The 22,315-nt window shown below is 39.3% G+C and overlaps 3 protein-coding genes across 3 annotated transcripts; 1 reads left to right on the forward strand and 2 right to left on the reverse strand.

Moving 5' to 3' along the window:
- Positions 1 to 352: 352 nt before the first annotated feature.
- On the forward strand, positions 353 to 784 carry LOC138892499 (uncharacterized). The gene has a single exon (XM_070176220.1). The coding sequence runs from the start codon at positions 353 to 355 to the stop codon at positions 782 to 784; it is 432 nt and encodes a 143-aa protein (XP_070032321.1).
- A 5,722-nt stretch (positions 785 to 6,506) lies between these two features.
- Positions 6,507 to 9,290, reverse strand: LOC138892500 (uncharacterized). Its single transcript, XM_070176222.1, has 4 exons — positions 9,252 to 9,290; positions 8,481 to 9,167; positions 8,153 to 8,293; positions 6,507 to 6,617 (listed from the first exon to the last, which is right to left on the reverse strand). The coding sequence occupies exons 1-4, from the start codon at positions 9,288 to 9,290 to the stop codon at positions 6,507 to 6,509; spliced, it is 978 nt and encodes a 325-aa protein (XP_070032323.1).
- A 381-nt stretch (positions 9,291 to 9,671) lies between these two features.
- Positions 9,672 to 10,133, reverse strand: LOC138892501 (uncharacterized). The gene has a single exon (XM_070176223.1). The coding sequence runs from the start codon at positions 10,131 to 10,133 to the stop codon at positions 9,672 to 9,674; it is 462 nt and encodes a 153-aa protein (XP_070032324.1).
- Between the last annotated feature and the right edge of the window lie 12,182 nt (positions 10,134 to 22,315).

The raw sequence follows: 22,315 nt of genomic DNA on the forward strand, positions 1-22,315 counted from the left end.
AGGATCAGGATCTTATACAACCTATTATGATGCTTTGAGGTTTTGGTCTTGGATGTGTATTGATGCAGGAAGCCAGGGTGATTTCCTATGTATTGTGCCAGTTGAAGCCCTATGAGAAGAACTATTTGTTGCATGATTTAGAGCTAGATGCTATTGTACACGCGCTCAAAATTTGGAGGCATTATCTCTATGGCATGTATTGTGAGGTGTATAGTATCTGTACAAATAGAAAGACTTGAACTTAAAGTAGCAGAGTTCGTTGGAGCTACTAAAGGACTATGATATCACCATTCTTTATTATTTGGGGAAGGCCAGTGTAGTAGCTAGCGCATTTAGTAGAAAGGCGTAGAGCATGGGGGGTTTGGCATTTATTCCGGCTGTTGAGAGACTGTTAGCTAAGGATGTTCAGGCTTTGGCCAACAGATTCGTGAGGTTGGATATCTCGGGGCCCATCAAGGTACTTACTTGTGTTATGTCGCAGTCATCTTTGTTTGAGTGCATTAAGGTATTCCAGTATGATGATCCCCACTTGCATGTCCTTAAGGACACAGTGCAGCGAGGTGGTGTCAAGGAGGTGACTATTGGTGATGATGGGGTGTTGAGGCTTCAGGGTCGGATCTGTGTTCCGAAGGTGGATATTTTGAAGGAATTGATCTTTGAGGAGGCTCATAGTTCGCGGTATTCTATCCACCTAGGTGCTACGAAGATGTATCATGATTTGAAGCAGCATTATTGGTGGAGAAGGATGAAGAAGGACATCATCGAGCATGTTGCACGATGTTGAACTATCAGCATGTCAAGTATGAGCATCAGAGATCGGATGGTTTGCTTTAGAGGTTAGATATACTGGAGTGCAAGTGGGAGTATATCACTATGGATTTTGTGGTTGGGTTGCGACGGACCTTGAGAAGATTTGATGTTGTGTGGGTCATTGTGAACAGACTGACCAAATCTACACATTTCATTCCGGTCATGACTTCCTACACTTCTGAGTAGTTGGTTCGAATTTATCTTAGAGAGATTATTTTCCAGCGTGGTGTGCCTGTGTCTATCATTTTGGATCAAGGCACTTAGTTTACATCCCATTTTTGGAGGGTAGCGCAGCATATGCTGGGTGTTGCACCCTATTTTGCACTAGTCAAAATAAGATTCAACTTGTTATTTCTATGTTCTTGATAAAAGAGAGCCGCCACCTAATATTTAAAGGTATACTAGCGTATCTATTTAATTACCAAGTCATATTCATTATTAGTCTGCTAACCGGTGAGATTATGGGTAAGGGTTCTTGTTCTTCTAAGGGGAAGGTGTTAGGCACCCTTTAAAATCTACCTGAGGTAACTCCATAGGACTTAGACTAATTTTAAGAGATCAGTTATTTGTACTATGCTTAATTACTTTTAAAGAGCACAGCTTACTGTATATCTAAGGGAAAGCATGATATTAATAAAAGGAATGTGAGACCTTTAAAAGGATGTGAATTTATAAAGGAGTTTAGAGATATGTTGAAAGAGTTTTTAAATATGTATGTAAGTGGTCTATATTTTTATAAAGCTTGTGAAAAGAGATTAAGTTATGAAAATAGTTGATTTATGGAATAGGTATTCATGTAATTCTAAAATGTTTTTGTAAGAAAGTGAACCTAAATATAACTTAGATTCTGAAATCTTAAATTTTGACTTTGAGAAATGGTTTTGAAATTCTTGTCGGGCAGCAGCACTTTGATCTTTGGAAAGAGTCGATTTTCTAGCATTATGATTCGGATCTGATTTCCTTTTGAAAATGGGCCGCTATTTTTTTACTAAGTTCTGGGCTTCAAAATCTTTTAAGAAAAGGAAAGGTGAGCGAGAACATAGTAATGATATGAGCAGATTATAATTAGCGAAATGGGGATTAGTTACTAACTAATTCCTTTTAAATCCTATATTATTTAAAGCTTGCCTATGTTTCATATGATATTAAAGCATGAAAATAAAGTATGTAATCTAATATATGAGTGTTATATACATGACAAACAAGATGCGACAAATCAACAAGGTAGCAGATAAAAGGTAATGAAGCAGTAAACTAGATTAACGAAGCAATAGACAATAATAAAGGAACTAAGGGAAAGAGGACTAAACTCTAGTAATTGGGCCTCAAGAAGGCAGGCCCAGCAGTAAAGAGATGCGGCTACAGCTGATTTGAACTTCTCCAAAAAAATGCAATAAGGCTGGGATTGGGTTTGAGTTCCTTAGGAACTCAGCATGCCCAAATGGATGTATATGTCCAAAAGAAAGAGAAAATCATTAGATACATGCTCCATATTTTCAGCATATTCAACCATGTATGAAATATGTATATATAAACAGATGATAGGAACCAATTATATTAAAGCATCAATAGTCTAACACTATGAAAAATTATACTAATGTGGTGGTCATACATAGCAAATAATTTACATTGAAAACCTTTCGTTGTCATTAAACACTAAACTCTTAAAGAACAAAAAGTGTCAATGAATTAAAGGCTAAGGAGAGAGTTTTACTCAAAGTCAATGCCCCTTTTGAATCCCCTGACACTTCAAAGTTCCCAAGGGACTCAAGGCCCAAAGCAATGCTTGTGTCGGGGAGAGCAGCCTAACCTAGAGTTAAACTCCACTCCCAAATACCCCTAACAAATAACGACTTATTTTTCCCTCTGGATTTAAATGCCAATGAGACCCTTTCAATGTAAACTAACTACCATAATACCCCTTACCACAGAAGTATACTTTCCCTTTTAACAGAATAACATAAGGGTACACAAAAAAATTCTACATTTTCTAACACCAGATGAACAATCTACATATTAGGTAAATCTGAAGGTCTGACCTTCGAGCACACATAAGAGAGAAACAGAAAGCATTATAACATGTTGTTAAAGGCCTAAACATTAGGGGAAAACACATTCAAAGGGAAGGTAAGGTATACAGAGTTCATATATGCAACACCACAAGAAATAGAGATACTCCTGCCCTGGCAGACTAATGATGAATTGATTAGCTTGCTACTAGCATATGCATGATTCAGTAACACTACTTGGAACTTTTAAAGTACATCAGTAAAGGTTCAAACAAAACGGTTATAACTAACCACTTTTATAGAAGTTATCAGAGATATTAGAAACATGATCAAATTCTTAACATGACTACAGATTCATAGATTTGAATATGGAATCCCTAAGAGGCTCAACAAGATCACATTCATAATAGTATTAACCTTACACAAGCCATTATGTTCAAACAGTATTAACAAATAACTTCTCACAAGATTTTGAGACCAGGTTCAGTTCAAATTGGCAATGAGGAGAGGACTGAGTACAATTTAAAACAAGAGCATGGAATCATGAAGCCAAACAGGGAAACATGCAGCATTTAAAATTAACTATGCATGAATACTTTAATGATCCTACAAAGGCAGGGTAAGTTTTACCTATTATAGAATCAAATCAGCAATGCCGGGAAGGGAAGAATTATACTAAATAGGTTTAACTCAAGTGTATAGGCTAAAGTTAGCATCTGAACCTGAAGTAGTCATACTCAACTTACAATTATCATTTTGGCTACAACAAGAATGACTGGGTCCTACTTTATGGAAGATATCTTATTGACAACTGAATGTAAGCTTTACAAAGTCAAGCAGCAACATTAAAGAGATTAAAAATAGAAAAACACTACATCATATAGATTTTGACTTAAACATGTAACCGAAGGTTTTGCCTAAACATGAGACAACTAAGTTCAGCTTAACAAGACTGTTTCATACAAAAGCAACCAATAATTAGACACAATCATGAGACTATCATAGAGATAGCCCAAAAGTTGCCCTCGGAGTTAGAAGATATAGGTATAGAGAAGGAAAGCATCTAAACATTTAGATTTTTCATGCTACAGTTAAATGGTAGATGATATGAACTTATGAACTTTTCAAGTGATCTCAGTTAGGATTATCAAATAATAAACTTAACCACAAGACAAACAAAAGGCAGGGAAATAATATGTAGAGGCAGAGATCACAATAGAATCATCACTGAAAAAAAACTATGAAGTTTAGATAAACATGAGCAGTTATTTAAAGCAAATTAAGGGAAATTAATCATGTAGACTATTTAGACTCAAAAATGAAAGTCATTTGAGGTCACATAGCAGCTTGATCAATATTGATTAAAGATTCAGAAACATGACAAGTAATCACAAGTGGGCAACATATTATCATAAACAGAAAATAACATTTCTATATTGGTTATAAGCATCATAAACGACTATAGTTCTCAAAAGACAACAAGCATGTTTATAATGTTCAGATAAGACGAACAAAAGAGAAAATTTAGAGGTATACTGACCTTTTCTAGGGCAGCAGACCAAACAAGGATATCTCTTTGTTGCTTAAGACCCCAAAACTTCAAGCTCGAATCATCGAAAGTACTTAGAAACGAAAAAAGGAAATCACTAAGAAACCCTAGGTTTCTTAATCTTAGAATTGATCTTAGATGATTGTTGTTTCATCTAATTAGTGATTCTAGGTTGTGGTAGATGATTGTGTAGGTGTTATTATGTGAGAACATTAAAAGCCCCCTTGTCTAGTGCCATTAAGGCTCTAGGGTTTTAATCGGATTCAAAATTGTGAGTGAAAAATGACGAAAGATTGATGATGATAGAAAAATCAAGTGAAAATCTGAGAGACAGAGGGAAAAAATGGTGAACAAGTTACCTGAGTGAAAAAAGCTGACCGTTAAAGGAAACACCCATCGGTCAAAGCTCCAATGTCTAGAGGTCATTGCATTTGACCTCTGTACTTCGAATAATCATGATGAGGCTCTGAAACATGCACATGCATGCTCCGATTTAACAAAACATGAAGGAAATTTAGAGATTTGATGTTTCACATTTTGGTCTGCGATTTCATAATTGGGGCTTTTGAAATTTCATCGATGAAACGGAAAGAAAACAATAGGCTTCATAGCCCAGGGACAAGATGAGGGTTCTGTATGTTTGATTTGAAAGAACAAGAAAAGAATCAGACTAATAGGGTTTGAGCTTAGGGTTTCAAAACTGGGTGCTTCAATTCCAGTGATTGAAAGAGGAAAATAGTAGGCTGGATTCGTAGATAGAGAGACAGAAGAGATGAGTCGGAGTGTTTTCGAGTGACCTTGTACAAACTTATGCAAGGTTTCTAAGATTGATGGTTGATAGAGATGAGAGAAAAGAGATAGGAAAGGGAAATGAGGACGGTTGGTCTCTGAGTGAATGGTTAGGGTTTTGGGGGGAATAGGGGTTGGTCTCTAGGTTAAGGACGAGAGATAGAATGGGAGCAGTTGGATCTGTTGATCAACAGCTCCGATTATTTGAATAATTGGAAATTTAGAAATGATTTAAGTGGAAAAAATCGGTGCCCGTTGGATTACTTTGATCGGATGGTTGAGATTAGATCTCTGGGTGTTTAAATTAAAGAGAAAGCGGAGACCAATTGTGAGCCGTTGATTTGAGGAACAGACGGCTCAGATTCATTATGTTTCTTGTGTGAGTGTTATAGAGAGGTGATGTGACACGCGATGATTGGTGCAAAAGAGATGGCATGGATTGCCACAGTGGAATATGGGGTGTTTGGACTGGGTATATTTCGGACTGGGCTTGATAATTGGGCTTAAATAAATTTAAGAAAAAGCCATTTTACATTTGATTGAGAATTACAATTATAGCCCTTTTGTCTTTTAATCCCTTTTCGAATTTAATTTAAATAAACTTAACAATTTTCAATAAATAAGGTAAAACTTATAATTACTTTATATACTACTAATTGTTTTAATTAATTATTTATAAAAATACTTTATTTTCTAAATTGCAACACTGATTTCGAATTTCACATAATAGTCTAATTAACTAGAAATTAAAGAGTAATTCATTAAATTAATTATAGAACCTATGTATTGTATATATAAGAATTATTTTAACAATCTTAAAATAGTAAATATATTTGTAATTATATAATGTTAATACTACGCAATTAATTTTAAAACTAATACTTAATTAATTCGTAAAAATATGTATTTCTTTTTACAAGAAAACACTTTCAAAATATTTATTATAAATTATTAAGTATAAGTAAATTAATTTAATACAGGAGGGTCAAAATTGGCCGTCAACAGCTGCCCTTCTTTGACCGGAGATGGTGAAAGAGTTTTCGGAAAAAGAAATTGAACCAAGGACAATTTTTTCCTGACTTCAGGCATGTATTGTAGGAATGAGGATTGTGAATTGCAGGATTGAGTTAAGGAAGAATTTAGGAAGATTTTTGGGAAAAATTTTGAATTGCTTACATACCTCGGGCTTAATGAGGATCAGGCCTTATGTAGTTCTGGAGTGAAGACTTTGGGGAAGCAACACTCATAGAAATTGCCCCAGTATCGTATTATGACGATACATCGAGATGGAGGATTGGGCACTCATGATAGCTTGAATTTTGTGGCTTGATTTGAAGGATTTTTGAGTTTTACTTATCGTCTTGAACTTGGATCCTTGGACCGCTAATGGGTTGAATGTCCCTCATAACATTGTAGTTTGGTTTGCTACTAAGAAAAGTTCCACATTGAGGTGTTTGTTCCTGCAAAACAAATGAATTACACGCATACAATACATTGTAATGCAGAATATATTATGATGTGATATACATGATGCATGAATGATGATGCATGGCTGCCGGCGAGCCGTTATTTAGGATCGAGATGATAGGATACTTGATCTTGACTCGATTTTTTAGTCGGATTGTGTACCTTTTTGCAGCTGTCGGAGCATTTGAAAATTATCTCCGCTTGTTGGGAGAGCTTGATCGGTAGAGTGCGTCTTCGCTTGTTGGGAGAGCTTTGCATTGAAAAATGTCTCCGTTTGTTGGGAGAGCTTTGTACTGAAATATAAAGTAATCTCTACTTGGGAGTGATTGACTAAACCATAATCATGCCTGAAGCCACATGACAAAAACGTTAAAACATTTAAAGTAATAGCAAATGAAATAAAAGCATGCCCAAGAGATACTCTTGACTGCGAAGCTAAATTGTGGTCGTCGATGGGCACAACATCTGTGACGATGTTTGCGACTATCTATTTTGGCATCCATTGTGACGGGGCGGTGATGTGAATTGCTTTTGTCGGTGAAGTTTGCAGTTTGCTATATACAAGGCTTCGATTGGCGAAGCCGACATTCGATTTGTACAGGGTGCTCCAATTGATTGAGCTGATGGTTTTCTATATACAGGACATCAATTGGTGAAGCCGGTGGCTCGTTTGTACAGGGTGCTCCGATTAGTTGATCATGCGGTTTGCTATATACATGACTTCAATTGGTGAAGCCAACGGTCCGTTCTGTACAAGGTACTCTAGTCGTTTGAGCAGGCGATTTGCTATGTACATGTTTTTTTGTATCAACTCTCTGATTCTGAGGTACCTGCAAAGGATTCAAATATTAGCCTTAGTTGTACCAGAAAAATTCGAGTAAAGAAGTATGAGAGATTATCTTAGGCAGCTGGCGGGTCCGTCATTTGCCCTAGTGTGGTCTTAGTGCTTCCTTGCTCCCTATTGATCCTACACTTAAAGAAAATTTCTTAGTGTGGATGGGAAAGTTGGTTTGTGTTGACAACAGTGTTGGTTTGCCCCAGCCTTTGACATGATTACACCGCGAAGTTTGGTAGATGGAACAAATTATTATATATACATTTTTTAGAAATCATTTTGAAAATACTTTGTTTTTAAGGCAAATGTCGTCGTTTCGTATTATGACATGTTGTGAAAGGTTTTCCACGCGTAAGCGTATGTTCTTGAAACTTTGTCCTGTTAATGTCGATCTTCTGTGATGTTTCTGACAATGCGGTAGCTTGCTGTCACGACTGCATCCTAATTTGAACTAATGCATTACAAGGCTTTTCCTAAGGTTATGACCGAACCCTTTCAGGTTGACTACGTATCCAAAACGGAATCAGGTCTGAATGTAGTTCGTGGGTTATGAAATATGATGAAGATGACTGAGCCTGATTCAGGCAGCCTACGTATCCAAATAGAATCAGGTCAAAGCGTAGTTCGATTACAACAGATGCAAAATGATGAGATTAAGAATGAAAATGGCCGAGTCGGACTTAGACAACCTACATATCCAAATGGAATCAGGCCAGAACGTAGTTCAATTACAAAAGACAACTGAATCTGATGAGGATTGCCTGCGTATTCCTTTCTGAGGAAATCAAGTCGGCGTAGTTCCTGAGTAACATACAAAAGTGATATTTGGTTTTCCTATTACAAGATAAAGTTGGAGAGAAACTGAACCCTACGTGGGTTGCCTATGTATCCCTCCGTGGGAAGTCAGGTTGAACGTAGTTCTGTTACATCAAAAACCTAACTCTATTTGTCTTCAGACAAAGTATCTCTTGATTGCGTCTGAGTTGATAGGCTTTGTGTTGATTCTTTCATCCATTTTTGCCAAGATTAGAGCTCCACCTGACAGTGGTCGGTGAACCACGTAAGGACCTTGCCAGTTTGGTGCGAACTTTCCTTTGGCTTCTTCTTGATGGGGAAAGATTTTCTTCAAGACCAACTGCCCCGGTGCAAACTGGCGAGGCTTCACTCTCTTGTTAAATGCACTGGCCATCCTGTTCTGATATAGCTGGCCATGACATACTACATCCATTCTTTTCTCATCAGTGAGCATGAGTTGTTCCTGTCTAATCTGTATCCACTTTGCATCGTCTAATTTTGCCTCTTGAGTGACCCTTAAAGACGGTATCTCAACCTCTACGGGTATCACAGCTTTAGTGTCGTATACCAACATGTACGACATTGCCCCAGTGGATGTTCTCATGGTAGTCCGATAACCCACTAAAGAGAAAGGTAGTTTCTCGTGCCATTGTTTGTGATTGTCCACTATCTTCCGTAGAATTCTCTTGATATTCTTGTTGGCTGCCTCGACTACCCCATTCTTTTGTGGTCTGTAGGCTGTGGAATTACGGTGGATGATTCTAAACTTCTTGCATATTTCTCTCATGAGATCTTTGTTGAGTTTAGCAGCATTGTCAGTGATGATAGATTTCGGTATCCCAAATCTGCAGATGATGTTATTTCCGACGAAATCTGCCACTACCTTCTTCGTGACGGCCTTGTAAGTAGATGCCTCCACCCATTTGGTGAAATAGTTGATAGTTACCAAGATGAAACGATGTTAGTTTGATGCGGCAGGCTCTATAGGTCCAATCACGTCCATGCCCCAAGCGGCTAACGGCCAAGGTGAACCCATTACGTTTAACACATTCGGCGGAACCCGGATGAAATCCCCGTGAATCTGGCACTAGTGACACTTCTGTATGTAGTGGATACTGTCACTTTCCATAGTCATCCAAAAGTATCCAGCTCTCAAGGTCTTCTTGGCTAATGTGTACCCGTTCATGTGGGGTCCGCATGTTCCTACATGTATTTCCTCTAATAATCTGGCTACATTAGTGGCGTCTTCACATCTCAACAAACCTAAGTCTGGGGTCCTCCTATACAGGACTTCCCCGTTGAGGAAAGAATGATTTGCCAACCTCTTGAGGGCTCGCTTTTGGCCATTAGTAGTATTCTTTGGGTATTCTCTGGTTGCAAGGAATTTCTTGATATCATGATACCATGGTTTACCATCTTATTCTTCATCTACATGGAAGCAATAGACATGTTGATCTCTGATCTCTACCTCGATAGGGTCGATGTAGTTCTTGTCTGGATGCTGAATCATAGATGATAGGGTTGCAAGGGCGTTGGTGAACTCGTTCTGAATCCTGGGGACGTACTTAAACTCAATCTTTGTGAACTTCTTGCATAGCTCCTTTACGCAGTGTAGGTATAGAAGTATCTTGACATTCTTGGTGGACCATTCCCCTTGGACTTGGTGTATCAACATATCGGAATCTCCTATGACCAAAAGTTCTTTAACGTTCATGTCGACTGCTATTTTGATCCCAAGGATGCATGCTTCGTATTCAGCCATATTATTGGTACAAGGGAATCTTATCTTTGCCGATGCTGGATAATGCTGTCTAGATTCCGAAATCAGGACTGCCCCAATTCCGACTCCTTTGAAGTTTGCTGCTCCATCGAAAAACATTCTCTACATAGGGTACGATTATGCAGTATCTTCTCCAGCAAATAACACTTCTTCATCGGGAAAATACATAGTGAGTGGCTCATAATCCCCACCCACCGGATTCTATACGAAGTGGTCGGCTAAAGCTTGTCATTTGATAGCCTTTTGAGTTATGTACACAATGTGAAATTCACTAAGGAGAATTTGCCATTTAGCTAGCTTTCCGGTAGACATCGGCTTATGGAAGATGTACTTGAGAGGGTCGAGCCGAGATATTAGATGTGTAGTGTAGGATGACATGTAATGCCTTAGTTTCTGGTCAATCCAAGTTAGGGCACAATAAGTGCGTTCTATCAGAGTATACTTGGTCTCGCATGGCGTGAACTTCTTACTTAAGTAGTAGATGGCCTGCTCCTTTCTCCCATTTTCATCATTCTATCCCAACACACAACCAAAGGCATTATCAAAGACTGACAAGTAGAGCAATAATGGCTTCCCGGGTTCGGGGGAATCAGCACTGGTGGATTTGAGACATACTCCTTGATTCTGTCGAAGTCTTTCTGGCACTCTTTTGTCCATTTTGTGGCAACATCATTTTTCAACAATTTGAAAATGGGTTCATAGATTACCGTGGACTGGGCTATGAAGCAACCGATGTAATTCAATCTACCCAGGAAACTCATGAAATCTTTCTTGTCTTTGGTGGTGGTAATTCGTGAATGGCCTTGATTTTTTGATGGGTCCAATTCTATCCCCTTCCTACTTACAATGAAGCCTAACAGCTTTCCAATGGGGACTTCGAACGTGTACTTTGCTGGGTTTAACTTCAAACAATACCTTCGCAGGCGTTCAAAAAATTTCCTCAAGTCGTCCAAGTGCTCCGAACTCTTTCAAGACTTTATGATGACATCACCCACATACACTTCAATCTCCTTATGAATCATGTCATGAAAGAGGGTCGTCTTAGCCCTCATGTAGGTGATGTCGACGTTCTTGATACCGAACAACATGACTCTAAAATAATAAACTCCCCAAGGTGTGGTGAAGGCTGTCTTCTCTGCATATTCTTCGTGCATCAAGATTTGATGGTACCCAGCAAAACAATCCACAAACGACTGCAATTCATACTTCGCGTAGTTGTCGACGAGGATATGGATATTTTGTAGCGGGAAATCGTCCTTTGGACTAGCTTTGTTAAGATCTCGGTAGTCAACATATATTCTGATCTTTACGTCTCTCTTGGGTACTAGGACAATGTTTGCCAACCAGCTTGGATAGTTGGTGACCCTCACTAAATTTGCTTTTATCTGTTTGGTCACTTCTTCCTTTATCCTCAAACTTAAATCAGGTTTGAATTTTCTGGGTTTCTGCTTGACCGGCGGTCTGGTAGGATCGGTGGGCAGTCAATGTGAGACAATGTTAGTACTTAATCCAGCATGTCATCATAGGACCATGAGAACACCTCGATGTACTGTCGGAGGTACTTAATTAGTTTTTCCTTCTGCTCGGCTTCTAGGTGAATGCTGGTTCTGGTTTCTTTTACATCTTCTTCACTTCCAAGATTGACCACTTCCGTTTCTTCGAGATTGGGATTTTTCTAACTCTCCAACTGCTCGATCTCCTGCGGGATATTGTCGGGCATCATGCTCTCGTCGTACTCTTCATAATCTGGGTCGTTGCGCTCGACGGTATTGTTACATGTCATAATCACGGAATGCGGGTTTTTAGCAGTTTGATTACAGAAAAGAAAAGCTAAGTATAAATAAAGCGGTAAATAAAGTTGCAATATTTGAAAATGATTCTTTTTATTTCATCAAAAGAGGAACGTTTTAAGCGTTTAAAAGAGGCAAATGACAAAAAGGTACAGACACGGTGCAGGCCTCAATTGATCGTGCGCTTTTCAAAAGAAAACTTTTAAAGTTCCATACTACCAAGACTCCTGGAGAACCAAAGATGGACTGGCGGTCCAATTCCGTAGCTCTTCCACTAGTTCAGCATCCCTGATAGTCGGTGTCTTGATGTCAGCCCTTCACAGCATTCTTCAATCATATTCACGAACAGTTTTCCCATCCCGTCGATGATATCATCTTCAGGTACTGAACTCTGTCCCAGTCCTGCAACATGCTCTGGTACAAAAACCTTTTTCCCGGAACTAACGGTATGAGCTTTCCCTTCCGTAGGCTGATATCATATGCATTCCCTTCCTTTCTGCCTATTATGTTCGATTGGCTCTGTGATTCCGTCCGACCTGGCCCCCAGCCCTGTTCCTGGCCTGTATCTATATTTCATCATCTCCCTCATAGCCATCTTGGTTCTATACCGTGGTTGCATTCCCAAATTTTGTTCAGTCTCTTCCATCTCGGTAGTCTGCATGATTTCCACTGCATGGAAAGCAACTCCGTCTAGCCCTTCAATGAACAGAACAGCATACTCCAAATAAGCGGAGGGACCCCACTCGCCATGAACCATGATCTCCTGACATCCCCACTCAAATTTCATGCATTGGTACAAAGTGGATGGCACAGACCCTGCCATATGTAACCAGGGCTTGCCCAACACAAGTTGTAGGAAGAGGAGATGTCCATTACTTGAAACAATATGGGGAATTCGACCGGCCCGATCTGCAAGGCCAAATAAATTTCTCCAATAACATCCTTTTGCAAACCATCAAATGCTCTCACCCTTACGTGACTTTCCTTGACTTCCCTCAAATGAATTCCTAACTCTCGTAGGGTGGAGAGTGGACAAATGTTGACTCCTGACCCTCCATCGACCAACATTTGGGACACCACTTTGTCCCCGCATTTGACACTGATATGAAGAGCCTCGTTGTGGCTGGCGCCTTTGAGAGGAAATTCGTCTCTTCTGAAAGTGATCATGTTTGCTTCGACCATTTTTCCAATTGTCGTGGCCAACACTTCACTAGTGGTGTTACTTGGTACACTTACCCCACTTAGTACTTTCAACAGGGCATCCTTATGACTGTCGAAACTCAATAATAGATCCATAATTGATATCTCTGCTGGAGTTTTCTTCAGCTACTTTTCCATAGAATACTTTTTGCCTGACATTCTCTTCCAAAACTCGGCGGCTTCTAGGTCTGTTATGTTCCTTCTTTGAATTTGTTCTTCCCCGATTCCCTCGATTGACATCTTCATGAGCATAGCATCTCCCAAACCTAGTCATACCATGGGTTGCGGCAGAGTCTGTGATTTTGGCCTTTCCCTTTTGCTGGTACGTTCATGGGACGGTTTTGTATTCCCAACCTTCCTCATCTTTTGTAGTAATGGCAGGTTGTCGTTGCTAAGTTTGAACAGTCATTGTAGGTCTCACTTGTACTGTAATCATTGGAGCCCTTTGAGGAGGGATCCTGTCAGCTTCTGCATTTCCTATAATGATAATCGTTCCCTTTAGGTCATACTCTTCTTCCAATGTGATCATGTTAACTCCCTGGTTTTGGTGATTTGGTAGTGGATTGCAATTCACATTGGGCGGTGCCAGAGTGCACTGAATGGTTCGCTCTTGATCAGCATTTCAATCTCATTTTTTAGCTTAAAACAATCTTCAGTATCATGTTCAGGTACATTAGAATGGTACACGCATCTTTTAGTAGCATCAAAATACTTGGAGGGGTATTCAGGAACCCTTCCTTCAACCAGATGTATCAATCCTACTCTTCTCAATCTCTCAAACAATTGGGCTAGAGGCTCAGCAATCGGGGTATAATTTCTAGGACCCCTCTCTTCAAGTTGGGACGAGAGTGTGGTGCATAAGCAAGTCAATTTTGGTGAGTAGTGGTTTGGACATGAGCATATGGTCGTTGTGTGTTTTGGTTGTTATTGGCTTGAGGAGGGTTGTATTGTGGTTGAGGGTGGTAATATGGCTGGGTGTTATAGACTGGAGCATAAGTGGGTGGAGGTAAATGATTGTTTGGGGAATAAGAAGTGCTTCCGTGATGTGAGTTGGGTTGGTAGTAAGGGACGACTACTGAGACATCCTCTTTCTTCTTCTTTCCGCTACCGATTGACCCTAATTGGATAGCCTTGTTGTCCGCTTGCAATGCTGTCATGGATTGTACTTTACCTGATTTTATGCCCTCTTCTAAGAAATCTCCCATCTTGACCAGCTCGGGGAATTTATATCCTATCATTCCCATCATCTTTTTGAAGTATATCCCTTCCTGGGCTCTGATGAAATACTTGGTTAATTCACTGTCGTCCAACGGAGGTTGCGCCCTGGCAGCCTCTGACCTCCACCGACATGCATATTCTTGGAATGACTCGGATGGTTATTTCTGCAGGTTTACCAATGCGAACCTATCGGGAGTGATCTCTGTGTTGAATCAAAAATGATTCATGAAGTCCTCCGCCATATCTTGCCAAGTTCTCCTATTTCGCGGATCATGTCAAGTGTACCAGGTGAGTGCTTCTCCTGTCAAACTTCTTATAAATAACTTCATCCTTAGCTTCTCATTCCTCCCCATCGAAGATATCAACCTTTGAGGGTTTATACCCTGTTGGCATATCTACATCCGGATGAATACACAGATCCTCGTAGTCCAAACTTTCACTTCCTCGGGCCATTTAGAGACTCTTCATTTGCTTTCTCAAGATTTGCAACTGCTTAGATACTAACTCTTCTTCCTTACGCCTGGCCTCCCTCTCCATCTTCGTGTATTGGTCAATCTCATAAGGCACCCTAGTCGTGACATGGGATGTAAAGGTAGGTTCAGAAATGGCATATACAGGGGGAACGTACCGCTCATGGGTGGCGGCATGTGCCATAGGTATGTGCTGGTTGGTAGTAAAAGTGAATCCCTCACGAGGAGGGATATGAGTTGCATTGGTAGTAATAGGCGGGTTTTGTGGTATCTGAATGTACTATGGTACGTAAGGAATGTGGATAGGGGGATTTGGTGGGTTAGCTGGTGTCACCGGAGGTATGCCTTGAGTGGTAGGAGCTGATGTTGGGGTGTTGTTGTTTTGGTGTGAAGTGGACGGAAAGTGGTCAGGGAGTGAATCAAAAGAAGGGAATCTAGGTGGTTGAGGGAGTGTTGTCACAACCAGGTGCGCTAGTTCCCTGATATGCTATACATCTTCCCTTAGAGACTCCATTTCCTAGTCCATCCTGGCCACGTGTTCATCATTCCTGGTGTCGTCTTTTTCCCCCGATCGCCCTGAGATGTCGGCTATGACCAGAGCATGTTCAGTTGGGTTTTCTGCGGTTGACATCTTTCCTTTTGACCTTAGATTGTATGGTGGTTCCACCAGTTTTGGTCGACACAAACCAACTTACATTCTTTTTAGGGGTAATAATAAAGCAAAAGAAAAATAAGAAGAAAGAAAAGAAAAAGGAACAAGAGTCACTTTCTTCATTTATACAAGCAGGAAATCACATAGAGCAATTAATTCATGCATTACAGCTAGCGTGTTTCCTAGAATTCATAGGGACCTCTCATTGCTGGAGGTAGGCCTAAATTACAGATATTTGACAAACATTTAGACTTGACACATTTAGATCCGAAGCAATTTGTTTTCATTGATAATTTAGACGGATACAAGTGGGAACAAAGATTACATCATTGTTTCACATAATTGCATGGGCTTGGACAACTCGCCCTTTTGGAAAGTAAAGAGAGAACTGGGGATAAAGGTATAAAGTGGGAAAGAAAGGGGAAATCAACCAACTCTAATAACCACCCCCTGAGTCATTTCCCACATCCTCCTCTTCTTCCGGCTCCTCTTTTGGATCCTCCTCCGGGTCTTCCTTAAACTCCACCTCATCATCGTTGAATTTTGGCTCCTCCGCTGGATCTTGTTATGGCTCTGTACTAGACTCTATTTGGATGCACTCCACTACCCGGTCATCGTCTTCAGCATGTGGCAACATGTAGTCAATGGATCTTAGGACTACTTGACGGTGCATTGAAGTGGTCACAAGGTAATGTGGCAGGATCTCATGGTAAATCTGCAAAGCAACCACCGCGTCCTCTAACCAGGCTATACCCTCTCTGCTTGGCCGGGCCAGCTCTTTTTCCTTATCGATCTAGACATAATACACAGGAGTACACCACGAGTTTTTACCCATAGGCATAGTCCAGAGTACCAAATGAAAGTAGATCGATTTTTTTTCATTCCTGAAGAGGTGCATATCTTGCCCGGATCTTCTTCCATAATGGTACGGAACAATAGTATCATTGGGGTAGATACACAAATCACCTTAAATCTAAGAAGCCGAGTCGGTGGGTTGGTCCGGGTGGAGAGAAAAAAAAATTGAACTTAAAATCTTTTCTGGAGATATCCATTTTCCTGGAGAGACAGATAAGATATCTCGACATACTGGCATTTTGATACAACCAGGAACAGGAAAAAGACATTCCAAGGAATCCAAAAAAGTGAAAAATATAATTATGCTAAATAGGTTTAACTCAAGTGTATAGGCTAAAGTTAGCATCTGAACCTGAAGTAGTCATACTCAGCTTAAAATTATCATTTTGGCTACAACAAGAATGATCGGGTTCTACTTTTATGGAAGATATCTTATTGACAACTGAATGTAAGCTTTACAAAGTCAAGCAGTAACATTAAAGAGATTAAAAATAGAAAAGCACTACATCATATAGATTTTGACTTAAAATGTAATTGAAGGTTTTACCTAAACATGAGACAACTAAGTTCAGCTTAACAATACTTTTTCATACAGAAGAACCCAATAATTAGACACAATCATGAGACTGTCATAGTGATAGCCCAAAAGTTGCCCTCGGAGTTAGCAGATACAGGTATAGAGAAGGAAAGTATCTAAACACTTAGATTTTTCATACCACAGTTAAATGGTAGATGATATGAACTTATGAACTTTTCAAGTGATCTCAATTAGGATTATCAAATAATAAACTTAACCACAAGATAAACAAAAGGCAGGGAAACAATATGTAGAGGCAAAGATTACAATAGAATCAGCACTGAAAAAAAACTATGAAGTTAAGATAAAGATGAGCAGTCATTTAAAGCACATTAAGGGAAATTAATCATGTAGACTATTTAGACTCAGAAATGAAAGTCATTTGAGATCACATAACAGCTTGATCAACATTGATTAAAGATTCAGAAACATGACAAGCAATCATAAGTGGGAAACATCTCATCATAAACAAAAAAATAACATTTCTATATTGGTTATAAGGCATCATAAATGACTATAGTTCTCAAAAGACAACAAGCATGTTTATAATGTTCAGATAAGACGAACATAAGAGAAAAGCTAGAGGTCTACTGTCCTTTTCTAGGGCAGCAGACCAAACAAGGATATCTCTTTGTTGCTTAAGACCCCAAAACTTCAAGCTCGAAGCATCGAAAGTACAGAAACGAAAAAGGGAAATCACTAAGAAAACCTAGGTTTCTTAATCTCAGAATTGATCTTAGATGATTGTTCTTTCATCTAATTAGTAATTCTAGGTTGTGGTAGATGATTGTGTAGGTGGTGTTAGGTGAGAACATTAAAAGCCCCCTTTTCTAGTGCCATTAAGGCTCTAGGGTTTCAATCGGATTCAAAATTGTGAGTGAAAAGTGATGAAAGATTGATGATGATAGCAAAATCAAGTGAAAATCTGAGAGACAGAGGGAAAAAATGGTGAACAAGTTACCTGAGTGAAAAAGCTGACCGTTAAAGGTAAAACCCATCGGTTAAAGCTCCAATGTCCAGAGGTCATTGCATTTGATCTCTGGACTTCGAATAATCATGATGAGGCTCTGAAACGTGCACATGCATGCTCCGATTCAACAGAACATGAAGGAAATTCATAAATTTGAAGTTTCACATTTTGATATGTGATTTCATAATTAGGGATTTTGAAATTTCATCGGTGAAATGGAAAGAAAACAATAGGCTTCATAGCCCAGGGACAAGATGAGTGCTCTGCATGTTTGATTTGAAAGAACATGGAAGGAATCAGATTAATGGGGTTTGAGCTTAGGGTTTTAGAACTGGGCATTTCAATTCCAGTGATTGAAAGAGGAAAATAGCATGCTGGATTCGCGAATAGAGAGACAGAAGAGATGATTCATAGTGTTTTCAAGTGACATTACACAAATTTGTGCAAGGGTTCTGAGATTGATGGTTGATGGAGATGAGAGAAAAGAGAGAGGAAATGGAGATGAGGGAGACTGGTCTCTGAGTGAATGATTAGGGTTTTGGGGGGAATAGGGGGGTTGGTTTCTAGGTTTAAGGACGAGAGGTAGAACGCGAGCCGATGGATCTGTTAATCAACGGCTCCGATTATTTGAGTAATTGAAAATTTAAAAATAATTTAAGTGGGAAAAATCGGTGGCCATTGGATTACTTTGATTGGATGATTGAGATTAGATCTATGGTTGTTTAAATTAAAGAGAAAACGGAGACCAATTGTGAGCCATTGATCTGAGGAACAGACGGCTCACATTCATTGTATTTCTTGTGTGAGTGTTATAGAGAGGTGACGTGGCACGCGGTGATTGGTGCAAAAGAGATGGCACGGATTGCCACAGTGGAAGATGGGGTGTTTGGATTGGGTATATTTCGGACTGGGCTTGATAATTGGGCTAAAATAAGTTTAAGAAATGGTCATTTTACATTTGATTGAGAATTGCAATTGTAGCCCATTTGTCTTTTAATCCCTTTTCGAATTTAATTTAAGTAAACTTAATAATTTTCAATAAATGTGGTAAAAATTATAATTACTATATATACTACTAACATTCATTGTATTTCTTGTGTGAGTGTTATAGAGAGGTGACGTGGCACGCGGTGATTGGTGCAAAAGAGATGGCACGGATTGCCACAGTGGAAGATGGGGTGTTTGGACTGGGTATATTTCGGACTGGGCTTGATAATTGGGCTAAAATAAGTTTAAGAAATGGTCATTTTACATTTGATTGAGAATTGCAATTGTAGCCATTTTGTCTTTTAATCCCTTTTCGAATTTAATTTAGGTAAACTTAATAATTTTCAATAAATGTGGTAAAAATTATAATTACTATATATACTACTAATTATTTTAATTAATTATTTAAAAAATACTTTGTTTTCTAAATTGAAACATTCACATAATAGTCTAATTAACTAGAAATTAAAGAGTAATTCATTAAATTAATTAGAGAACCTATGTAATGTATATATAAGAATTATTTTAACAATCTTAAAATAGTACCATTCAGATCTTGGAGGATATGCTGAGAGCCTACATCATTGATTTTGGAGGCCAGTGGGATTAGTTCCTACCGTTAGCAAAGTTGCTACAACAATAGCTACCAGTCGAGTATCAGATGGATCCATACGAGGCCTTATATGGGAGGCGATGTCCTTTTCAGATTGGTTGGTTTGAGCCTGGGAAGGCTAGGTTGTTGGTCATTTATCTAGTTCGTGATGCTTCGGAGAAGGTGAAATTAATTCAGGAGCGGCTTCGTACAATGCAGTCCAGGTAGAAGAGTTATGATGATAGGAGGGTTTACGATGTAGCTTTCATGATGGGTGAGAGAGTTCTTCTCAGATTATCTCTATGAAGGACGTGATGAGGTTCTAGAAAAAGGGCAAGTTGAGCCCTCGATACATTGGTCCATTTGAGGTTTTGGAGAGAGTGGGTGAAGTGGCTTACCGGCTTGCTTTGCCACCCAGCTTGTCGAGAGTTCATCCGTTGTTTCATGTTTCCATGCTTCGGAAGTATCATGAGGATCAGTCACATGTGTTAGATTTTAGTTCGGTGCAATTGGATAAAAACTTGGCTTATGAGGAGGAACCAATGGACATTTTGGACAGGCAGGTTCGAAAGTTGAGGTCGAAGGATATTGCATCGGTAAAGGTTCAACGGAGAAGTCAACTGGTCAAGGAGACGACTTGGGAGACTGAGAATGATATGCGGAGCAGATATTCACATATTTTTTTCCTTCCAGGTATGTTTCTAAACTTGTTCGAGGATGAACGTTTGTTTAACAAGGGAAGAATGTAACGACCCGGCCGGTCATTTTGTGTATTTGATCCACGTTTTCCTATTTGATGCTTCCTGTATGCTTCTTTTTTATTTTGTGACTTGTGAGGATGGTTGGTTTGGTTTCGGGGAAGTTTAGGATTGAATTAAAATATTTAGTTCCAAGGTTAGAAACTTAAGTTATAAAAGTTGATCGAGGTTTGACTTTTGTATAAATAACCTCGGATTAGTATTTTGATAGTTCTAATATATTCATATGGTGATTTTGGACTCCAGCGTATGTCTGGATTTGGATTTGGAGGTTCCTAGGTTGATTTGGTTGTATTTGGCGAAAGTTGGAAGTTGAAGGTTTGGAAGGTTCATAGTTTTACCGAGAGTTGACTTTGGTGTTATCGGGTTCAAACTGTAGTTCCGGGAATTGGAATATGTTCATAATGTGATTTGGGTATTGTGTGCAAAACGGTCATTCCTAGTTGGTTAGATAAGGTTCGATATGAGTTTTGGAAGTTAGAAATTTAATTAGTTTACTAGGCTTGAATTGAGGTGCGATTTGTAGTTTTGATGTTATTTTGTAAGATTTAAGACCTCGAGTAAGTCCGTGCTATATTTTGTGATTGGTTGGTATGGTTGGACGGGGTCCCGTTGCACCTTGGGTGTGTTCGGGTGGTTTAGGACCATTTCCATGAATTTTGGACATCAAATTTTTGCTGGTGTCTGATGTCCTTCACATTCGTGTAGAAGCATCGTGTTCACGATGAAGGAATTTGGGAGCTGGGAGATTTTCTCTTCGCATTCACGGAAGGCTGCCGCATTCGCGAAGAAGGGAGTGGTACTGGGCAGCAGGCCTTCGCATTCGCGAGGCTACTGGGCGCATTCAGGAAGGGAGAGAGCCTTTGGTCTTCGCGTTTGCGATGCTCCTATCGTGTTCGCGAAGGAGGTTTTGTTCTGGCAGTGATTTTGTGCTTCGCAAACACGAGGCACGTGCCGCGTTCGTGAAGGGTTTAACTGGGCAGTCTTTTAAGATGTCTTTTTGGGACTTTTACTCATTTTATCATATTTTGAGATTGAGAGCTCGGATTTGGGCGACTTTTTAGGCGATTTTCACCACTTGAATTGGGGTAAGTGTTCTTGACTCAGATTTGATTATTATTCATGAGTCTACCTTTGATTTTTGCATTTCATGGGTGAAACTAAAAGAGAATAATTAGGGGTTTTGGAAAAACTTTTTTAAAGTGAAAAATGGAGATTTGAACCCCGATTCATAGTCGGTTTTGGATGAAACTTATATATTTGGACTCGTAATGGAATGGGTATTCGGGATTTATGAATTTTGTCGGGTTTTCGGAGGCGGGCCTGGGTTGACTTTTTGGTTGACTTTGTGAAATTCATTAAAAATTCAATCTTTATTGTTTGGGTTTGATTCTATGGCCTTGTTTGATGTTATTGAGGTGTACTTGGCTAGATTCGGCTCGTTCGGAGCTCGATTTGAGAGGAAAGACTATTTTGGGAGATTAGAGGCTACCATGTAGAGGTAAGTCTCTTGACTAACCTTGTTAAGAGGGAAACCCCTAAGATTTGACTTGTTTGCTATGTGTTTAAGGGTATTGGGGGTAGTGTATTTACATAGTGGCGAGCGTATATGCATTTACCGAGTTTATATCATGACTGGTGGTAGAAATGGAATATTTCATACTTTGTTTGACTATGTGCTCATTTGATTCATGATTTATTTAGCATATGTGACTACGTTTGCTCTCTTATTCATGCTAGAAATCATGCCTAGGCTTATGATTAATTGTGAAGGCATGAGAACTTATTCTTGACATGTTAAAATGCATAATTATCCGTATGATATTTTATTAACTTTGTGTGTACCTTTTATAAAAAATTCTTAAACTTATACATACATTTTGATTAATGAATACGTGAACCGGACTGAGGACTTTGGCACAAAGGGTAAGCATGCGAGTGAGATACAGTTTGGCACATTGGATTAATGATTAGTTATTGATTTATGAGGGATGCTATTATACCCCTCTTGCGCTTGGATTTGGGTCCATCCCTCCGAAGTCAGGTGATAACTCATGTTGCTTTGGGCCCTTTGAGCGTGGTCGGTACATGGATATTGTACCGCGTCGATACATGGATTTGTATCGGGTTATGTGATACATGGATTGTGTATTGGAGTATATGGATCTTGCACTGGTTGAGCATGCATTCTTATTATTGATTCGATTTGAAG

Source organism: Nicotiana tomentosiformis, chromosome 5 (assembly GCF_000390325.3).
Source record: "Nicotiana tomentosiformis chromosome 5, ASM39032v3, whole genome shotgun sequence".
NCBI classification, from domain to species: domain Eukaryota; kingdom Viridiplantae; phylum Streptophyta; class Magnoliopsida; order Solanales; family Solanaceae; genus Nicotiana; species Nicotiana tomentosiformis.